General features: G+C 35.6%; 1 protein-coding gene and 1 long non-coding RNA gene across 7 annotated transcripts; both read right to left on the bottom strand.

The window, feature by feature from the left end:
• Positions 1-6,228: 6,228 nt before the first annotated feature.
• On the bottom strand, positions 6,229-16,395 carry LOC127117987 (uncharacterized). 5 transcript variants are annotated; one of them, XM_051048115.1, is made up of 12 exons: positions 16,230-16,395; positions 15,867-16,026; positions 14,104-14,221; positions 13,595-13,691; positions 12,479-12,585; positions 11,701-11,823; positions 11,405-11,558; positions 10,211-10,271; positions 9,736-10,118; positions 7,243-8,869; positions 6,696-7,098; positions 6,229-6,603 (listed from the first exon to the last, which is right to left on the bottom strand). In XM_051048115.1, the coding sequence occupies exons 2-11, from the start codon at positions 15,992-15,994 to the stop codon at positions 6,852-6,854; spliced, it is 3,045 nt and encodes a 1,014-aa protein (XP_050904072.1). In that variant the 5' UTR covers positions 15,995-16,026; positions 16,230-16,395; the 3' UTR covers positions 6,229-6,603; positions 6,696-6,851. The 5 variants fall into 5 exon arrangements, with proteins under 5 accessions (XP_050904072.1, XP_050904074.1, XP_050904073.1 ...); XM_051048117.1 differs by lacking the exon at positions 16,230-16,395 and having other exon boundaries at positions 14,081-14,221; positions 15,867-15,895; XM_051048116.1 differs by lacking the exons at positions 14,104-14,221; positions 16,230-16,395 and having other exon boundaries at positions 15,867-15,968.
• Positions 16,396-20,267: 3,872 nt separating this feature from the next.
• On the bottom strand, positions 20,268-21,120 carry LOC127117989 (uncharacterized). Of its 2 annotated transcripts, none has more exons than XR_007802073.1 (2): positions 20,804-21,120; positions 20,268-20,701 (listed from the first exon to the last, which is right to left on the bottom strand). It is a non-coding gene; the product is annotated as an uncharacterized LOC127117989 (long non-coding RNA). The 2 variants fall into 2 exon arrangements; XR_007802072.1 differs by having other exon boundaries at positions 20,268-20,678.
• Positions 21,121-22,594: the final 1,474 nt, after the last annotated feature.

Genomic DNA, 22,594 nt, shown 5'->3' with positions numbered 1-22,594 from the left:
TTACGGATTACGGTCATTCCACCCTTCTTCGGAACAACGTGCACGGGACTAACCCACGGACTATCCGAGATCGGGTAAATCATTCCCGCATCCAAAAGCTTCACCACTTCCTTTCTTACAACCTCTTTCATCGTAGGATTTAAGCGGCGTTGTGGTTGAGCCACCGGCTTGAAATCCTCCTCCATCAAAATCTTGTGCATACAATAGGATGGACTAATTCCTTTAAGATCGGAAAGAGTCCAACCCATAGCTTCTTGATTGGTCTTTAGCACAAATATGAGACGGGCTTCTTCTTCAATTGTCAAAAGGTTGCTTATGATAACCGGCTTGTCCTCGGTATCATCAAGGAATACATACTTCAAAGTTGAAGGTAACTCTTTTAATTCAATTGGCGCTTTCTCGTCAATTACCTCCTTCTTCAAATTTTCTTCCTCTACTTCCCACGGTTGTAGGTCTTCCAAGCTATCAAGTTCCTTCAAACATTCCTCAAGAGCTAGCTCCTCTTCAACAGTGAAAACCTCCAATGAGTCGTCGAGAGCTAACTCCATAGGAGATATCTCGTGAATATGCTTTGAAACTTCCATAATAGCGTCTTCGATCACATCGATTCGAAAGCTATCATTTCGGTCCTTGGAATGCTTCATCGCCTCGAATAGATCAAAGGTGACCTCCTCATTTTGAACACGCACCTTCATTAAACCGTCATCAACATCAATCATCATTCTTGCGGTCTTCATGAATGGTCGGCCTAAGATGAGCGGAGCATCATCATCTTCCTCCATATCAATTACAATAAAATCCACCGGGAAAAAGAATTTGTCGACCTTTACCAACACATCTTGGGCTACGCCATGAGGATGGGTCGTCGACTTATCCGCCAATTGTAATGTCATTCGGATGGACTTAATCTCGATGTTGCCAAGCCTTTTGATAATTGACAAAGGTATAAGATTTATGCTCGACCCCAAGTCAATAAGTCCCTTCCCGACATAAACGTCACCAATCTTAACCGGCAATGTAACTCTTCCTGGATCAACCTCTTTCTTAGGAAGCGTCCTTTGAATGATGGCACTACAGCTCGCATCAAGGACGATGGTCTCCGGTTCCGTATACCTCCGCTTTTTGGTTAGTATGTCCTTCATGAACTTGGCATACTTTGGCATTTGTTCCAAAGCTTCAGCAAACGGAATGTTAATTTGTAATTGCTTAAAAATATCCATGAACCGGGCGTAATGCCGTTCATTTTCCCTTTTTGAAGGAGCATGAGGGTAAGGAAGGTTTTGGACAGGAGTAGCGCTCACTACCTCCTTCCCTTTCGCTACTCTAGCGCTTTTCCATCTCGGCTTCTTCACTACCTCCCTTAGTACCTCTTCACTTTTATTTTCCTCAATCTCCACACCTTTTTCTTTTTCAACTTCACCATTATTGTTATTCTTTTCAACTACTTCCTCATCACTCCACACTCCTACTTCACCATCAACATTTTCCTCTATTATTCCCTCCTCAATTTCTTTCTCTTTCCCTTTTTGTTCACTTTCAACTCTTTTTTCATTTTCACTACCCAACTCCCTCCCACTTCTTGTCATAATCGCCTTACAATGCTCCTTAGGATTTGTTTGCGTATTAGCCGAGAAAGAAGGACCGGTGTGTTGTTCAGCTAGTTGCTTGGCAAGTTGCCCAACTTGAGTTTCAAGATTTTTTATGGCCGCGTCATTGCTTTTTTGGTTGGCCATCGACATTTGCATGAATTGCGTCAATGTATCTTCCAATTTAGAATTGACAACCGGCGGTTGTTGAGATTGATACGGATTTTGTGGAGGGTTTTGACGGCTAGAAGAACCACCTCCATAACCTTGGTTATGATAATAGTTGCTTCTAGGTTGGAACCCTTGGTTCCCTTGGAATTGTTGTTGTTGTTGTTGTTGAGGGTGCGGTTGATAAGGTTGTTGTTGTCTTGGTTGATAGTCCCGTTGATTGGCCATGTAATTTACTTCGTCAAAACCGGGAGGTGGACAAAATCCGGTGTCATGTTCACCTTTACAAAGTTCACAACAAGCTATTTGTTTAGCTTTTGACGGTTCTCTTAACTCTTTGATTTGTTGCGTTAAGAGTTCCACTTGTTGTGAGATGAGCTTGTTTTGGGCAAGTATGGCATCATTCGTCCCTAACTCAAGCACTCCCGCCTTCTTCAAAGAATTTCCACGACTTTGACTTTGAAGATCATTCAAAGCCATACGGTTGATAATGTTTGTGGCTTCTTCGGCACTTTTTGACATCAACGAGCCACCCGAGGTGGCATCCAACAACGTCTTACAGTTTGGTTGAAGTCCATTTCTGAAGATATGGATTTGAGTTAATTCATCAAATCCATGCCCTTTGCATTTCCTAAGCATGGACTTGAATCTCTCCCACGCTTCATTCAAAGATTCACTGGTTCCTTGAGAAAATACCGAGATGGCCGTCTTTGATTCCATGAATCGGTTATGGGAGAAAAATCTTTCGATGAATTTCTCTTCTAACACGTTCCAGTCGGTCATTACGGCAGGTGTTTGATCAAGATACCAATCCTTTGCTTTACCGAGCAAAGCGTGAGGAAATAAACGTCTGAACAACGGAAGCTCCTGAGCCTGATCCACTCCGGCAGCCAATGCTATCTCATAGAATTTTGTGAGAAAAGCAAATGGATCTTCATGGTCCATTCCGGTGAATGGACTCCCATATAATAAATTCAGAGTTCCCGTCTTCATCTCAGCTTGCCTTCCTGTGTGGTTGGCAAACTGAGCGGTGTTCCTTGGACTGTTGATACATGGAGTAGAAATCTGTGGTGGTGGTTGTGGCTCCATGTTCGGTATGAATGGTGGTGGATTTGTGGTTGAGGAACTCTCTCCTTGCTCTTGGCGTTGTCTAGCCTGTTGCCTCCTACGTCTAGTTTTGCTATTGAGCCTCCTTGCGGTTCTCTCGATTTCAGGATCGAAAAGAAGTTCGTCCACAGGGATTTGCCCTCGCATAAAACGTAAGCTGCACACTAAACCAAACAAATTACAAGCACAAGTCAAAAATTCACAAGCTAAAACTTAAACAACCATTGCGATGCTCGCAATATCAATTTACAATCCCCGGCAACGGCGCCATTTTGTTGAGACAGTTTTTAAGTGTCGGGTTTTGTTATCGTATCCACAGAGATTGTAAGATATCACTGCCGTTCAATGGTTGAATTAATCTTAACTTAATGTAACACTAGGGTTTTGGTTTTAATCAAGTTATCTTGCATACAAAGTAATTAATTGCGGTAAAAGTTACGTTTTGATTAATATGAGAAATATTGTCAAAGTTAGGTTTCAATGATTACATTTGCTTTGCATGTTTTTGCACGGTCAACAATATTATAAACTCCTTTAGATGATAAATTATTTCACAAGATCCTCTCAATGCGTTTCTCTCGAACACCCATTGTGAGTTTTGCCATTTTGATCCATTGTTTCTCTCGAACACAATCTATCAAAATGACAACTTTTTGGTTCAACCTTATGGTGAACAAAATCATTCGTTACTATCTCTAGCTAACAAACAAGTTTGGATGAAAACCTAGGTCAAGAATCGGTAAACATCTCTCGATCAAATACCAACACAAAGAGTTTTAAATAGAAACAAAGTTTTCATCATATATTTACCGTTAAAGAGTTTACATATGATGATCCTTACATTTACACACAAAGCTTAGAAATCACCTACATCTAACCTTGACAAATGGAGACTTAGCTACACATTTTCATGGTAGCTTGGTCGGCAAGTAAGAAAAGAGGGTTGATCAACATCCAAGTCGAATGATCGAAGTTGGATGGGAATCCACCTTCTTTTTGTGGAAGATGGTTGCTAGATGAAGAGAAATGAAATTAGGGCATAAAAAATCCCTCCAAACAATGCTGTAAAATATCTAGGAGAAAGTACAAAAAATGGAAAAGTTGGTAAAAAGTGGTATGGGCACAAAAAGTGGCACCTGCTACTTATAGACAAGTGCAGAACTGTCATGTTCGCTAGGCGAGCAGAATGACTCGCCTAGCGAAGGCCAAAAATGGGCACAAAATGCCCCTGCGCCCAGAGAAAACTGGGCCTGTTGAACTGTCATGTTCGCCTAGCGAACAGACCTTCGCCTAGCGAAGAACTCGCTTCAACCTTCGCCCCAGCGAGGTTGAGAGGTTTTGCTACTGGAATGCTCGCTGGGGACTCGCTAAAGCCTCGCCTAGCGAGCTAGTGCTGGCTGCTCTTCTCACCAAAGCAGACTGAATTCGCTGCCACCTCGCCTTCAGTTCGCCTAGCGAATTAATTAACCAATTTACTGGAGCCTTTCGCCAGGAGCTCGCCTAGCGAAGGTTTTGCTTCGCCACATCCTCGCCTAGCGAGCTGGCAGATAGAATGCTTGTGAACTTGGTTCCTTTGCCAATTCTCTTGTGTCTTTATTTTCAATTAGTTCATGCCTTTTCCTGCACAATAACACACAAATCAAAGGCACCAAGCTTGTTTATCAATGTGATGCATTCTATGTAAAACGAATGTGGTTTTGACCACTTTAGCAAGGAAAAAGAGTGAAAGATGCCCACATATGATAGCTCAAATAAGCACTTTTGGGCATCTAACATACCTCTCCCACTGAATCAGAACAATAGGATACCAGTATTCGTCATTCGACCGACATTCAAGGAACATCAACATATGGAAAAGAAGATTTCAAGAAACATCAACGCATGGAAAAAAATGTTTGTAGTCATATCATCATTTTTTTTCTTTTATTCTTCTCTCAAATCAATCTTATTTATGTTTCGAACACACAAAAGATCACATCTCACGTCTCTCTTTTTTCAAACTTAGAAACCCAATTTTGACAACAAGCGACAACAAGGATAGAGGACGATGAACATGCATTTGTGTAGTGATGGAAGGAACGATAACGGGCAGACAACTCGCAAAGATATTGATGGAGAAAATTTGAAAAAATTTGTTTTCTGTTGTATTTGTTTCTTTGATTTGTGTAATTTTTATTTTATTTTTTTTTCAATTATTTTTATTGCTAATTATTAAAAAAAATCATTCACCATTTTATTGATTTGAAGATAAGGTAGTTTATTTAAACTATTGAAGCTATTTCAACTCTTTCTTTTCTACACATTATTTCATTTAGAAGATCTTCTAAATAGAGAGATTTGAGCATGAGGGAGAGAGAGGAAAGTCATATGGTGCTCACAATTATATTATCATTGTTGACAACTAAAAGGATTAAGATGAACAAATGAACCAAAATTAGGTTATAGTATAACTTTTTGTGACATCATAAGGAATGAGAAAAATTTCACTAGGCTCAAATAATCAACAATCCACCAAAACTGATTAATTATCTAAGCACTTTTTACAAGACAGATTATACTAATTTTATCACTTCTAAATTAATTAAATTAATTAAGTCAAATACACATTACATAGGTCATGCCCAATGAATAAATAAATATTGGTTATGACTATTTATCTCCTGATTTTTTTCCCGCATTTCCCATTATTGTAAGAGAATTAAAGTCCCACTCCACTCTAATTGTTGATAAAAGAACTCTCCACTCGTCTATGTTTTTCAATGCTTCTATTCATAAAGGAATATAATTATGCTCTCAAGTTGATAAAGACAATACTCACCTCTAATCTTGAACATTATAAACAAGTAAAGATGCAAAAGTGTTATGTTGATGAGAAGAAAAAAAACACTTGTATGAATGACAAAAGTCTAAGGTTTCCTTGCTAATTTATTTTTGTAATTCATAAGCTCACTTCTAATGGCACCAACTCTGGTTTCGTCCATGGTTTGTAAGTCTAAGAAGTAAGAACCAACTTTTTCAGTTCTTCTCAGTTGAGTTTACCACCATAGAAAATTAGTTTTCTCCAATCAACAGTCCATCAATTTAAAATATAAATGTTAGATAAACTATGAGATCCATTTTAAGATATATGTGATAAATTGGGGGAGTCATTTGAGCTCTTATGGAGTTTATCATTAGAGTAAAATTTGAATGGATTGCTTTAAAGTGATGCTCTAATTAGTTGACTATTCCTTTAAAAAATTTATGCCGAGCCTAACAGAGGAAAGAGGCAAGTCAATAGTTAAAATGCATTCTCGACCAAACAAATAATGTTTTCCAATTTTAGTTCTTGAATGCAGTTGACAATTTTAGATCTTGAGCTTAACCATTTAGATAAAAGCATGGTCTTGGATATAATATTATGGCAAAAGTTGATCCATGCGGCCGATTCCACTTAATGGGATAAGGCTTGGTTGTTGTTGTTGAAAACAGTTGACATTCACCACATCTGGCTAAATGTATGTATGAACAAATGAAATTCGTCTAAAAAAAACTGATTCCTGTTACCAAAGTGTTGTATTGATGAATAACCTAGGGCACTATGTGATTACACATGGCCTTATAGTTACACTATCATCAAGCATTTGCAACTCGTGACTTGATGTCCTCTCTGTTGCAAGTATGTGACAGTGGCAAATAAAATTCCTGTCATATATACATTGTTCAAAGCTCCAGTTGATGTGGATTCCTGATCTGGAAAAACCTGAAAAAGTAGAGCATTGATTAAGTATTAATGTGTACAAAAGGTGTCATCAAATTTCTAAGGAACACGGACACCAGCCAAAAGAATTGAACCTTATCGCCAACCGCAGCCCAAATTTATGCACAAACCATCCACTTTGAAGATGCATACGAAACAGATGATTTCATCAACATTGCCAAGTAAATCTTTAGCATTGTCATTCACTTGTGTCCAAGTTTTGAAGTGGAGTAATCTAAATGACTGCAGAGCTATTTCATAGCTACAGATGCTGAGATAGCTGCTGCCTCAGTTATTAGGCAAATAGGCTGGCAAGCCTGGAGGCAAGCACCTATATCAAATGGAAGTAACTTAGAACCATCAAAAATAAGATTAACACCAGGAAGGATCGCTTCTTTGCTATCATTTTCATCTGCTTCAGTTTTCATTGTATCCGCTTGAGTTGCTTCTTTAACATCCGTTGTGGCAGCTACATCAGCTGGAGTTAACTCATATGATCTGCATGCACCATTCAATAGACTCAAGATAATTAGGCAATCAAAATAATGGGCCTTCTGTTTTATGTTTTTCAATATAATGCTAATACAATTTTATGTAATGAATTCTCAAGTATATTGAACTAATAGAAGCTCGATAACAAACCTAAGAACACTGCCGTCAAAGCTCAACACTTCAGTTTGACAATGCTGTCGATTAGCAAGTTTTAACCTCTGATGGACACTTGATGCCCCTGAAATGGGACAAGAAGGATCTAGAAGTGGATTCAGTTTTCCACTAGTATGGCTCTTAAGCTTCCCAAAAGATTCCTTTGCTTGCTGTTTCTGGTAAAGAAGCTTTCCGGTGAAACCTGTTGATTGGTACTCAGCACAAATGTCATACAACTTCTTCCTTAAGTTTTGCATTGCATCATGGTGTTCAGAAAATGAGCCAGATTGGAGCATCTCCGATGAAATTATCCTTCTACATATATTACTGCACAAGGTTGGACTAAATAGTGGCATCCCAAATTCCAAACTCAACGGAACCCATTCGTACTTCACTTCAGAAGATAACTGATCTGATTCGTTTCCAATAAATAATCTCAAAACTCGAATATAACCAACCGTCCACAGTTCCATCTTGTCGGACAATTTCGTCAACAGAGAATTCAGTTTCGAATTTTCCTCTTCACAAAGTCCTAACTCTTCTCCTACAGAAGCAATACTCCCATCTGCATTCTTTAATGGTAAAGGGATATCCAAAGTAGCTGCTTTTCCAGATTTATTAAGATCGTACTTACTGAGAGGCAGCACCAAGACCGCAGAATGTTTAAGAAGTGAATTTAAACAATGCAAGAGTATGCTTCCCTTTATTAAGTTTCCTTCAAATTTCCTTCCTAGCCCTCCTACTGTGGTACTGTCCCAGGACCATATAAGGGCTTTCTCACAACCAGCCAATGGAGCAGGAAGCAAGCGTATACACTGTCCTTTCATCAGAACAACTGACAGAGGCCCACTAGCTGCAGTTGAATACAATACCAATTTCATCCAAGGACTCATAGAAGAATATGTGGGAGGACCAAAATGAACTGGACCTGTGGGTCTAGGAAGAATTGAGGAATGGGAAAGGGGCACTATAGACACAAGTATATCGTAGTCACGAAGGAACAAACGGTTAAGAGTTGCTGGTGCAAGAGAAGCCAAACTTTCAGACCGGAGAATGTCTACACGATATTTTTTTTTCTTTTGCATTTCTGTTCCAACATCTGACCCTTCAACTTCTACTACTTTATCATTGGTATGGAAATTTGTGTCTGACTTATCAACTTGCTGAATATGATTACTGCCATCTTCCAAAGTAATAGAATGGGCTCCATCATCCATACTACTAGGAATAAGTTCTGAGTAAACAGAAGTCTCTACTACATTCTTCTCTGTTTCAGAATTTTCTAAATCATCAGTACTTACTACAGTTTCTCCAACACTGGAGTTGCTTGATCTGTCAGCCAAAGAGGTTTCAGGCTCATCTATCACAGAACTTGACTTATCATTGACTGAGGTAGTTGTACCCAGTTTATCTATATCTCCCTCTTCTTTTTTGTCGGCAGGTATTCCACCTGAATGCAGACATTCTAACACACAACGCAGACTATACGCATGATTTGCAAATTCCTGTAGTTCTCCCTCAAATTTTGTACCCTCCAGGGTGCTAAGATCCTTGCAAAGATCAGCAATGCTGGCATGACCCAATTTTCCCGCTTCGTATAGTGTAACGGCATGAGTTTTCAGGCCTGACAAAGTTCAATAAAGTAGTATGATCTTGATCAAAGATGCAAACCAATCTCGATCAAAGGCAAAATATTGAACCCTGATTATTCCAAGTCAAGCAGGGTTGACTCACTTCAAGGGAAATAGCTCTCCTACTGCCTATTTTTTCCCATTCAAAAGACTTCACTGCGACAGTGTTCAAGAGAAACCAATCTCTTTACCATTTCAACTAACAGAGATAGTAGATCTGGATTTTTCTTGTAAGATACTTGCATTATTTATTACAAGACATGTCCTAGCTGACAGTCCCACCATATCTCTTATCCATGTCCTGAAATGGACTCGCATGACTGATTTTCTATACTATTGGTAAGCACATTACCGAAAAAAAGTGAAGAGCAGCACGAGTTTTATTAAATATTTTTAAGAAACTTCTCAAATTGTTGATAAATATTTGAATTTATATATTGAGGATATTCTGGATTACTTATTAAATCAATTCTACATATAGCCAGGTTGCTATCAAATTGTTGTTTATGCCCCAAAACACAAGCTGCTAGAAGCACGCACTCTGATGTGTAGTAAAGCAGCAACCGGAAAATATAGGCACTTAGAAGCTTGAAAACATTATCTTGCATTAAAAACTATAAGATCTAGGGCAGAATAAAATTTTAGAGCTAAAAACATCTGCATGAGATGTGACTGATAATGGTGGGTTGGTAGCTTTACTCGTACACATCAATAATAGGTCACGAGCAACCTTAATATGAATTGCTCATAACTATCTATGTCAGCACAGACTTACTAACAAAATAATTCAAAAACATAATTCTGAAAACTATCCTAAATGAACATAAGCTTCAAGACAGAAGGAGCAAAAGATATAAACCTGGTGAAACAGATCCCATCATAAGATAGGATGTAATATTAGCATCAACTATTAAAGCAACGCGAGTAAAGGCAGAACGAGGACCATAGTTTCCTGAAGCTGAAACATCTCCTTGCTGAGTGGAGTCATTATCAATAGACATATTCTCAGAACCCTGACTAGCAACAGAAGCATCTTCGTCACTGAATGTACTTCTTCTAGGAGACATAGTTATACTGGAATTTCCAATAATAGATTCGGGATCAATCACTTTTGTAGCCCATCCCAAACGACACACAAAAGAAGCAGCAGCTTGTAATTGTGACAATTCAGCCTGTAGGGTTGTTGCCAACTCACTAACAGTTGCATTTTCATTTGAGACTACAAAAACTGCATACAACAGCCTGAAAGCAAAGATCCATAATTACTCGAACCATGTGGAAATATATACTTTGAACAAAAATGATGTAAACACAAACTGAAACAACTACTTTACTCTTCAATAGGATCTTCATACAACTGCTCCCTATTGGAAACAAAGCCTTCAAGCCTGGAAACTGAGCCACCATAAACACAAATATTATTGAAATTACTCGAGAGACACGGCTTTTGAAAATGATGTTTTACATGTTATTTGTCATATCTTCTTTTAACTAATTTTCATCTTTATGTATCCACTTATGATTTTGTAACTGAATAAGACCATGGATATTTGTGGCCCTTCAATAGCAGGTAAAAATTAATAATAGAAAGAATAATATATTAATTTTTTTAAAATTCTTTGGTCAGTAGTTCTACTTTTATAATATCAAGTTATGAGTCCATAAGACATCAACTAAGGAATCATAAACTAACCAACATCAGGGAAAATAAATAACTTTTGTTTACAAGAACTGCAACAATATGGAAAGCGCACCATAAAAAGTATATTAAATAGTTATTTTATGTTTTAGCATGGGTCAACAGTGACTAGCTGGCCTACTCTTATTTCTTGGAAAAGAACAATTGAGAAGGTTCTCTTACAGAAATAACAATGAGAAGGTTCTTAGTAGAAGAGGGACAATTTGTTTTTACTTCTAAGAAAAAAGCTCTACATAAGTACATATGGACTAATATCTCATGGGCAACATTGTATAGATTCACTCCGGCCAAATCCCAGTCATTGGATTAATCTACAGCCGAGACCTGAGTGTTGATCTCTTAGCCGTCAGATTAATTTAACAGCTGAGATTTCACAGGAGAGACAAGAGTGTCTGAACAAGATCTAGCTGCATAGGAAACAAGTTCCGTGTCTTTCTTTATACCCAATATGTACCTGAACCCATTAACTGAATCTTAATTAAATAAAATATACTATCTGAATTCAAGTAGCTATTGAATTGTTCTGGATATACTTTCAATCATTTAGGTCAATGCATTCTTGTAAATAAATGAAACTAATTTAGAAATGTTTGTTATTGTGCAGGTTATGTTTCCATAAGCAGAACTGTATGGTTTCAATATTGGGGCACCAATATGATCATACCAGTTGGTCAGTTGTCTTAATTTAGAGCAAAACACAACTGATTCTACCCTACTTATTTAAATTATGAAGCTTCAGACAAAAACTCAGGAATTATACGATATAGAAGTTATGAAAGTAAAACTTATTAAGCTAACATATATAGAACAAACCATAAGCAGAATAAACCTTTAAACCGATCATCAGGATGTATAGGAACTTCAAAATAGACCAGTCCTCGTCTGCAAAGACCCCTTACGGTATCAGGATCAAACATGACAAATGAATTTGCTTCCTCCTTACAGGCTTTGTCTACTACAGCCGTTTCCTCATTTGATAGCTTCTATTAAAGATGAGAAGAAATAGGCAACAAAGTAAGAGTAGACAATTTCTAGCATTTTTCCAAATGTTTTTTTTCCACTGCCAATCGACCATTAATTTAGTAAATCCTCCTCTATCTTATAAGGGTGAAAGACATACCCCACCTTAAATTCCTCCAAGGTAAAGTTCACGAGACAAACTCCCCACCAGGGTTCAACTGGAAAATCCACAGGTTGAGTAGGCAAAAGTTCTTTTGCTATTGACTTGTTCAGTTTCCACATTATTTTCTGGATATTCCCAAAAGAGCATTGACAGGTGAGTTAGGAATAATATAAATTGCAAGCGTACTTTGAGCATATGGTATATTCGAGATGGGTTGATTATATTATGCAAAACCAAATCATTATCCAGAACAAGGGGCAGTGAAGTTGCTGAATTCATAAACTCAAATTGCTGAGCATAATGGTTGGAAAAGAAGAAAATGAAGAAATCACCTATTTTATCTCTAAGTAATGTCATTGAGAATATATAATGCAAGCATATATGTCTGTCTTGCTATGATCCTAAACATAACTGATTCCTTCTATACATCGACTTTAATGGCATGCCAGCTTATACAAAGGTTCATTATCTTTCCTTTTTACCAATTGAATAGAAGCCTAGAACGTAAGATGGAAACAAGGATTGCTACAGGTGAATATGCATAAAATGGCATAGATGCAATTCAAGTATTAAGTATACTTTTATGTGTAACCTACAGTAGTGTTGTCAAATATCGGGCATGCAGATCGTGTTGGCAGATTTTTTGACAACTGCCATGACCAATTTGTGAAGGACAGCGGTGCCGTGGTGTTTTAGGGCAGCATCATATGGCGGATTTTTGGCTTTTCGCCATTGTCCGCCGTCAATAACATTGACATACAGGAAAAATCTTAGCAGTACCTTAGATCTGCACTTATTCATTATATCAATAAATTCATTTCTCCCAATTCCTGTAAGTCTTAAAGCATCTGCAGCACTAAAATTTGGGATGCTGTCATAAGGTTGTTCTGCAAATAATCAAAACAAGCAGGAAATTGGCCAGTTTCTACTCGAACAAACATTTAGTATAATATGAAATTAATCAATGATGAAATATAAAGTCCAATAAATCATGCACATATTATGATTTAATAACAAGAACTGAAAGATCATATCAAACCAAAGTGACATTTTAGTATCTTGTGCATTCATTCATGTACTTTTTAGAATGACTTGTTTTCTTAATCTATTATCCTAAAAATGACACGTTAATATTAATTTCTTTTCTTTTAAATTCAAATTGCCTATTTTGTATATCTTATCTATAATTTAAAATATATCTTTTCTATATTTGCTCAAAATCAATTATAAATGCCCCATGCTGATAACATTTTTCTCTTGAATATTTTTTTCTTTCATTCGATGTTTTTTTTATTTTTTACTTAAATTGATGGAAGAATACTTTCTGGCATAATTTAAATAAAAAACAAAGTGGCACGAATGTAACACTACAGAGATGCCAAAGGAGCAACTGCAATGGAAGTAGAGATCCTTTCTCAAGCGTCTATTCTACTAGCAAGTATCCCTCTAAAAAAATTGTCAATGTCAATGTTAACTTCTTTTCTTTTAGTAAATTTTAAATTCAAATTCCCTATTTTGTATAGCATCTGCATAATTTAAAAAAAAAATTCCTCTTTCAATCTAGATTTTCTATATTCTATCCAAATTAATCATATACATACCTCACCATGATAACATTTTTCTTCTCAATATTTTTTCTTTCAATTTATGCATTTTAGTTTTTACTTGAATTGATGAAGGAATACTGACTACTAATTTAAATAAAAAGTGAAGTGACAAAAAAAGGCCAACAAAAGTATCCGCTATATTGTGGAAATATCAATCTTTTCCTCTTAAAATAACAGTCATCAAAAAAATATTCCCTCAAAATCATGCTATATTTAACTAATGTTAGGCACAATCCTCATGCATTGAGTTAACTCAGTTGGAATTTCAACAAGCAAGCAACATAGTTACCATTTTTCATTACTTCAAAAAGCATATCACAATAATATCTGAAAGGTGATAGTCTCATTACACGACAAACATAATCCACCAGATGATAAGGAAATAGCTGCAAGTGACAACAAGAACATTAAATTCAGATGTACAACTGAAAAAGCAAAAGATGAGTGCACTGGCTAAAATCTGGAAAGTACTGGTTATATGTGGAGTTCTTAAATACCAAGTACAAGAAATAACAGTTTTTTTTCTCTCTTTTAAAATAAAATCACAAGGTTATTTGATCAAATTAGTTACCAAAAGTGATCTTAGAGCTAAAGAAATTAAAATATCTTATAATTACAACATTCACAATTTTGATTTTCGAAGCATAATATAAACTTCAAATCTCTGCACAAAATTCTATCATATCTTTCTAATCTCGTAAGAACAAAGGCATATAAAGATTTGTAACAGTGTATTTGATATAGAAGTTCAAATTTCAGGAATCAAACAGAGTACCGGACATTCTGAAAAGCACATACAGCTAGATTCTTCCGCAAGTACCGCATCATATTTTCATAATACTCGCTTTCTTTACAAAATTTACGAGCCAAACAACTATTCCATTGAAGTCTCTTCTTTACACAGTATTCAATTGTTCTGCATGAAATACCCGTGGCCAACAATAGAGAAGGAAGTATTAAAGTTAGGAATTTACCAACCAAAAAACGACATGTAATTCAAGAAATTATCACCTTACGGAAACCTAATTTAGAGAAGAAAAAACACAGATGTGAGAATCCGCTCTCAAAATCAGAATTTCTGTTTATTATATTTATTTTCTAGTTAAAGGCACTACATACAGCCATTGAAAATCAAAAGCTTCCTGGTTCCTGTGCAAATTTATACTATTATACCCTTGAAAGGTATGCTTCTTTCTAAACCAAACTAAAGTGCACATGAAAATCTTCGCTAAGTTCCCTGATAGTTCCATAATGAAGATTTTTCTGTCTAATGAAGTTATTTGTTTCCCCTACCTCCTCACACGCATGCACACAGAGAGAAACATAGAGGATGAGAAAGCCAGATAGTAAGTAGTAGTAGCAACAGGATGAGGATTCAACTTTGGGTAAATATTGCAAAAACCAGTATTGCGATGCAATTTCTTCTTCTTTGAAAAGGTTGTATTATAATAAGAGTTATAGAAGTGCAATAAAATATCTCTAAATTCTTTCTTTGAACTTCAATAATGAAAAATCTTACCCAAAAAGAGCACGAGTGTAACAATGCAGAGATGCCAAACAAGCAACTGCAATGCTCTCGCAAATTCAAAGTTATGATATTATAGGGGCCACTGTACTCCACTACTTAGGTCTCAGCTGCTCTCAATTTATCAGTGACTCTGAATAATTTTGTTTTCGGTGGTAAAAGCTAAAGAGTAAAGCCACAAATTTTAACTCTTTCAACGGCCATAAGCAATGTAGTCAAGCTAGAGATCTTAAGTAGGATCGGTCGGTTTGTGAAAGATCCTAAAACTTGGATTGTTAGTACGACACGTAAGGTTCTACCCAAGAGAAAAATGGTAAATTCATTCATATGTATACACACATACACAAAAACATTAAACATTATTAAGAAATATAGTTGGGTTTAACTCAACCCTACAAAATCGGTTGGTAGAGTGAGGACTGCCCCTACGTATAAACACATGTTCAGGCCAAAAGGCCAACACATTTTTTTACGATCTTGCCTTAAAAAGCTCGATCTTATCCACACCGGCAATGAAAACGGTCTTTCTTTGATCGTAACACTCTCAGGCATCCTTAGAACGCAGTATCTTACGATACAACACTCGATCTTGCACATCATAAGAGTACAATATTGGATAAACTACTTATTTAATCGACTATCTTTAACTGTTTCCGTTAACAAAGAGATAAAGTGGTCAAACAATTTTCATTGAATTTTTTAACTGATTTTATAAGCTATCCTGTCAAACTTATCGAAATAGTATAAAACAGCTTATGAACGTGTCATAAGATGTTTACCTAAGCTCTCACAAACACTTACACAACTGTTTTGGTTATAAGATAAGTTCAAATAAATCGTAAATAAGCTCTTCTAGGTTAAGAAGAGCTTATTTAAGCTGAATTAATAATTAAAGTAGTTATAAGTTATAACCACTTTCGAATTACTTAGTTGTAATTAAATTGGATAAATACTTATTACTACTTTCTAATACTAACCATAACATGAACAGTTACAGCACAAATAACAATGAAAAATCAGAGAGGAAGATTGTTACCTTGAGATCCATTCTTCCTTGGAAGGAACCGTTTGTTGAAGTCGCCTTGGAAGATTCTCCCATTGACATTCATCCTTAATCGCTTTTTCCAACAACAGTTCCTCCACCGTCACCGGAGCACGCTGCATTTTTCACCACTCATTAAACAACACCACAGTTTCTGCAAAACAAAACAATCATACTTTAATGGTTAATCAAGAAAACGATCACCGATAACTCAATTTCGGAATCTATAGACCAAAAACAGAAAATATTGAATTGAAGCGAAGCGAATGTGGAATTAGCGTCGATCGATGGGATCCGACGTGATTAACGTCGAGATCGAAGCGACGTGTGAGTGAGAAAGTGGATGAATGAAAGAACCTGATGTGTGGCGACAGTGTTGAATTCAGCTTCATGGTTTGGAAATTGGAAAATGGAATGGAATCTGAACAGACGCAGAGTTTGTTCTTGCGATCTCAACTTAACAAAAAGTTATTAGTTGCATGGCATTTGGGTGAATTCAGTGTAATAAATATTTAATAAATACCACTAGAAAGAAAGAAAAAAATTTCATGCATAAAAAATATACTCTTTTATGTAATTTAATTCAGCTTCAAAATTTTATATTTATCCAATTTGGGATTTTATAAATATGTAAATATTTTTAGATCTAAATTCTAACATATGAAGAAAAAAAATCTTTGGGTGACTTATTTTACTGTTCTTTAATCACTATTCAATATTTCTTTTTATTTTGGTTTAATATTTTTTTATCGGCATTATTCAATAAATAAAACGTGTAGTCAATGTATAGATAAAACTATTTTAAATTGAGTTAAATACACTTTGCTTCGACAAAGTTAACAAGTTTCGATTTTATTGACTTGGCAAATGTTGGTTGGTCTAGTTGGCAGTAATTGATGAAACGTTGTTTTTACCCCTATAAAATTAGGGTTACGTTTTCATTCCCAAATCAAACACTAAAGGAAGACGAAGACGCCATTGGAGAAGACGAAGATGCATGACGAAGCTTTGAAGGACAAAACACGAAGCTTTCGAAGCTTTTACATTCATCAGACGGGTTGAAATCTTCGTTTCTAGGCAGCACATTGAGATGTCTCAGGTAAGCCTATTTGAACTATCTTGTTATAGTGATTGTAATGTTATAATGTTGTAATGGTGTAACGTTGAATAGGTAAATACCTTTCGCAGAACATGCAAGTCTTTAATGTTGTTTTTCACTATGGAGGTGAGTTTATAAGGAACAACGCAACGAATTATTCTACAAAGGTGGGGTTCAAACCTTAGTTTCTGGGCAGCACATTGAGAAATAGAGTATTTATAAACTTAAGAAATTGGTGAAGGGATGGGGTTATAAAGAAGGAAGTTATAGGGCTTGGACTAAAATAATAGAAATAGATGAAAAATAATTCAGATAAGAAACGATGATGATGGATATGATTTTGTTGTATATGCTTATGCAAATCAAGTCGATGGCCACATTTATTTGGAACACGATTTGATTGATATAAAACTGATAATGAAGGAACCTAGGTTCATTAATGAAATGAAAAATATGGAAGCAATTGATGATAAGGGTGTTGAAGGTTTGATGATAATGAGGATGAGAGGACAACTGTTATTACATATGGTTTTGATTTTACCCACCCCCTGAATGAATGTAACATAGTTGTAGGATTAATTTGTAGTTCCAAAAAGAAAATGGAGGATGATGAATATTGTAGTAAAGAATTGGATGACTCATATCCAGATGAATCTGATGATGAGAAAAGTCAAGGACCTAAGTTTAAAAAGTTTAGGAAAGAGCAATTTAATAAAGACTATCAGTTTAAGTGGGGCATGGAATTTAAGTCTCTAGCTGATTTTAGAGATGCAATACGTGAGTGGTAAGTATTAAATGGTAGGGAAATTACCTTTGTGGAAAATGAGAGTTGTAGGGTATGGGTATAATGCAAGGTTAAATGTGATTTTTTAGTTATATGCTCTAAAGTGGGCCATCAACACACTTACGTTATAAAGACATTGGTGGATACCCACACATATGCAATAGATCTGCAAACTCAAAGTGGATGACTAAGATAGTAGTGAAGAAAATGCAAACACAAACTAATACAGTTAGAATTCATGATATTATGCAAGATATGGGACAACACTATTCTGTAGGGATCACTGTTGCTAGAGCATGGAAGGAAAAGTTGATTTCCAAGAAGATTATTGAGGGAGATGTTGATAAGCAGTATGCAAATTTATGGAGGCATGCTGATGAGTTAAGAATGGTTAATATTGGGAATACTGTGAAGATCAATGTTGACAGGCCAAGTCCATCGATACAACCAAGGTTTGGATCTTTTTACTTTTATTTTGATGGTTGTAAGAATGGTTTCATACATGGTTGTAGACCATTTATTGGAGTTGATGACTGCCATTTAAAAGCAAAGTATGGTGGACAACTTCTAATAGTTGTGGGTAGGGACCCAAATGACTAGTATTTTCCTTTGGCTTTTGTGATTGTTGAAACTGAAATAAAGGAAAGTTGGAGGTGGTTTATTCATTTATTAATGGAAGATATTGGACAAGATATAATATATATTTGCATCCCAAATCAGCAGAAGGTATGTATTTTTTTAGTTAATTGAAATTGTTTCCTTTGTTCATTTCATCTAAGTTCAGCAAAATGTATGACTGTTTGTTTTTGTCAGGGATTAGTGGTTGTGTTTAATGAAATGTTTGAGAGGATTGAGCATAGGTTATGCCTCAGGAATTTGTATGCAAATTTTAAGAAAAAGTTTGGAGGTGGCTCACTTATAAAGGATTTAATGATAAGAGCGGCCAAAGAAACTTACTACTAAGCTTGATTGCAAAAGATGAATGAAATCAAACAATTGGAATTTAATGCATGGACATCGCTGATGGGAGTTCCTACCAAATGTTGGTGTAAGCATGCATTTACTTTTTACCAAAAATGTGATGCTTTAATGAAAAATATTCCAGAGTCATTTAATGTCGCAATTTTAGTTTCTAGGGATAAGCCTATCTTAACCATGTGTGAGTGGATTAGAATGTACCTTATGAATATGATGGCAACATTTGTCACAAAACTTGACAAATGGCAACATAGGGTTATGCTTATGCCTAGGAGAATATTAGATAAAAAGGTGTTTAATAGTGGTCATTGGTGTCCAACTTAGTCAATGGTTGAACAATTATAGGTTACACACACATTCAACATACAAGAGTTATTGGAAAAAGATCATGCAACTGTAATTTTTGGGAATTAGTTGGCATTCTATGTAGACATGCAGTTGCTGCTCTAAGTTATATAAAACAAAACCCAGAAGACTCTATTGATGAATGTTATTCAAGACAAAAGTATGCACTTTGTTATAGTTTTTATGTGAGTCTCATAAATGGGATGGACATCTAGCCTGAATTTGAAGTTGAGGAGCTTCAACCACCTTTGTACAAAACTCGACCTCACAGACCTAGAAAAGTTAGAATTAGGGAATATGGTGAAGATGATGTTAGGAGAAGAAGAACATGTGTGTCTTATAAATGTACCAAATGTGATAAATTTGGGAACAATTCATTGTCATACAAGAGCATAACTCAAGATCCAAATGCCTTGAAAATAAAGGTAACTAAGCTAGGTCTAATGTTATACATGATTTAACTTTTGCACGGAGTTTCCAACATATAACCATCCGTTTATTTTTTACAGAGGAAACCAAAAGGGCGTACAACTGAACCTGATGTAACTCAACCTGATGTAACTAAGAATGTTGCAACTCAACTGGATGCACCACATAGTTTATTTGTTGATATATTTGACGAAGTTATGTATAAATTACATGAAATTAAGACATATGTTATTCCAAACATGGTTGAACAACCTGCAAATAATAGGCTTGCTAAGAATGTTAAAAGACTTGTTGGGAAGATTACAAAAAGGTTTCAGAAAGATTGAAGCTAAAATGGTTTCAAAAACCTATTATAGGTTCTGGTTCAAATTCTGACCAACCAATTACTATAACAGAGAATGATGCAGATAAACTGACTCAGGAAGATTCTGCAGTGGGTTCTAATTCTAATCATGGTACATGTCTCAAAATCAAGAAATTTAGGAGAAACAAGCCAAAGAATCCTTCTAAGTAGATCAAGTGAAAGATTTTGCAATGGTTTTTGTGACATTTTAAGTACTTTATGTTTCATTTTGTAATGCACTTTGAAGTTTCATTTTGTAATGACTTTCTGACATATGCACTTTATGTCCCATTTTGTAATGACTTTGTTGGTTTATGTACACTTTATGTGCCATTTTGTAATGACATAACTGGTTTATGTGCACTATTTGTGCTTATTATTATCAATATCAAATATTTCAGTTTAACTCAAAATTGGAAATAACAAATACCAAAATTTTCATTAATAAATAGGAATTCATACACTGTCATTTCTATTTATCCATATTACATGAACTTCAGAATGAAAAACATAAAGTACATAACTTCAAAATGCCTAATTTGACCATAACTTATAAAATACATATTACATGGATTTGTAAACAATGGAAAACATAATCCAAGGCACCATAAGTGCAAAGGTTAAACATTGACTTTTGTTCTTCTTCATTTGAAGCTTCTTCTTTATCTTTTCAAGCTTCCTCGATTTGAGTTGGACACCATATTCCTTTCTAAACTCCTTCCCAAATTCCTTGCCTATGTCCTTCCCAAATTCACTCAAATAAGCCATTATCACTTCACAATTATTGCAATTTGGTGCAGTTTTTTGAGGTCTATTCCCACCATGAAACTGATTGAATCCAAGTTCATCATCTCATACAAATATGTCACAAATTTCCATATTATACATAGAAAACGAAGATTACAAAATGAACTTTCCCTGAAAAATAAATAACAAATCTAGAAATATCTTACCCCAACATTTCGACATCTCCAGAATTTTCTGTTAAGGTTTTTGACTGTGTTTGACTTCCACATCTTTATTGCTTGATCACATCCACATATGGGTAGATTCAAACCATTTGATGATGTTTTTCTACCGCCCATTTGGATGAAGAAGATGATAGCAGCTGAGAACTCGAAACCATAAATCGATTGGAGCGGTGGATGGAACGACTGCACAAATAGATTGGAGCAGCAGATGGGAATTAGTTTGGGGATGAAAAAAATGCACAAATCGATTGGGTAGAGGTTGTGGTTCTAGGGTTTGATTGGGGCCAAACACAAATGCCAACTAGACCACCCTTTTAATTTAATAGAAAATAAAATATCAACTAAACCTGCTAAGTCATTACAAAATAAAGATTATTTGTGCCAAGTGGCATTGGGGGGCCAAACACCTAGAATCTTTAAATTAAAAGGGGGAATAAAAAAATGATAATATGGGGGGATACCGAAACTTGCTAACTTTGCAAGGGGAGTGTATTTAACCCTTTTAAATTTAAGTAAGATTCTAAACAACATCACTTTTTTTATAATTTTACATGACATCTTAAATAAGGGCATTACTGTTTGCACCCTTTAGTGGTGTTCACCGGGTGAAAAATTAATAATATTCCTAAAATTAGGAACTTAACCTTCAAACACACAAAAAATGCAACCATTGTTCAGTACCTTGGTCAAGGAATAGATCTGAAGCAATACGGAGGTTAACATTCATATTTTTTACGGAGATTAATGTCAGTATTTTATACAAAAGTTAATGTCCGGATCGATTTGATTTGTATAACGTATCAGACTTTCAGCTTTCCTTTTTCATTTTAGAAAGTTTACTTAAAATCCAAAATAGAGCTCGTGAGAAAACTCTATTTCCATCATTTTCCAAGCTTTCTCACATTCAATCCTAGGATATAAATCAACCTTTACTCCACTTCATTCAATCTAAAAATAACTGATTTCTCATGTTCGATAAGTTTCTCATTTTTGTTTTGTTTTGTGATGTATTAGTTTGAACTTAAATGCAAAATAAGTTGTTTATGGTAAATTAGGAAGCATAATAGATTGTTAGTGAGAATTGTATTTAGATTTTTGAAGTTTGAGGGTTATAGCATTTGGGTGTGCTTTGCTTCTTTGTTTCTTCTAGTTTTAGCATGATGTAGAAGTTAACTTCCAAACTTTGCCTGTTTTGTCCCCTGAGTTTGGCTTTTCTGATTATTATATAACTTTTCTGGTGTAATTACAAGTAAAATGGCTCACAACATAGAGATATTGATGCATGATAGAGTGGTCAATCATGCTTTCGTTCGAAGGGAAAGAGATAAACCCTCTCATTCAGTTGTTGGTGCCACTTCATTTGATGCAGAAGCATCATCTTTCAGAGTTCACGTGTCTCCTGGAGACATCGTCCTCCCAGAGGATGTCATGCCATATTTGGATTTCTGGAGATATTGTATAAATACCACCTGGATGCGGTAGTTGAGGCTGACACGTCATAGAGTATGTGCATTGAGGTCATACCTTTTTTATCTAGTTGACACATCCATATTTATGGACAAAAGTGCATACTATGCCAATGTCGTATACCTGAGATACTTCATTAATTTGAAGAGGATTCATGAGTACAACTAGGGGCCTCTTGTTTAGTTTACCTCTACTCAAAGTTAGGTGGAACGTGTTTATGGAAGACTAGATAAATGATAACAAGCAATGCCCTATTTACGGAAATATATGTGTATAATTACTATTACTAATATTTCACAGCACTTG

The sequence above is a fragment of the Lathyrus oleraceus genome, chromosome 2 (assembly GCF_024323335.1).
Source record: "Lathyrus oleraceus cultivar Zhongwan6 chromosome 2, CAAS_Psat_ZW6_1.0, whole genome shotgun sequence".
NCBI lineage: Eukaryota > Viridiplantae > Streptophyta > Magnoliopsida > Fabales > Fabaceae > Lathyrus > Lathyrus oleraceus.
The sequence above is the reverse complement of the archived record's forward strand: the minus strand, read 5'-3'. Positions and strand labels throughout refer to the sequence as shown.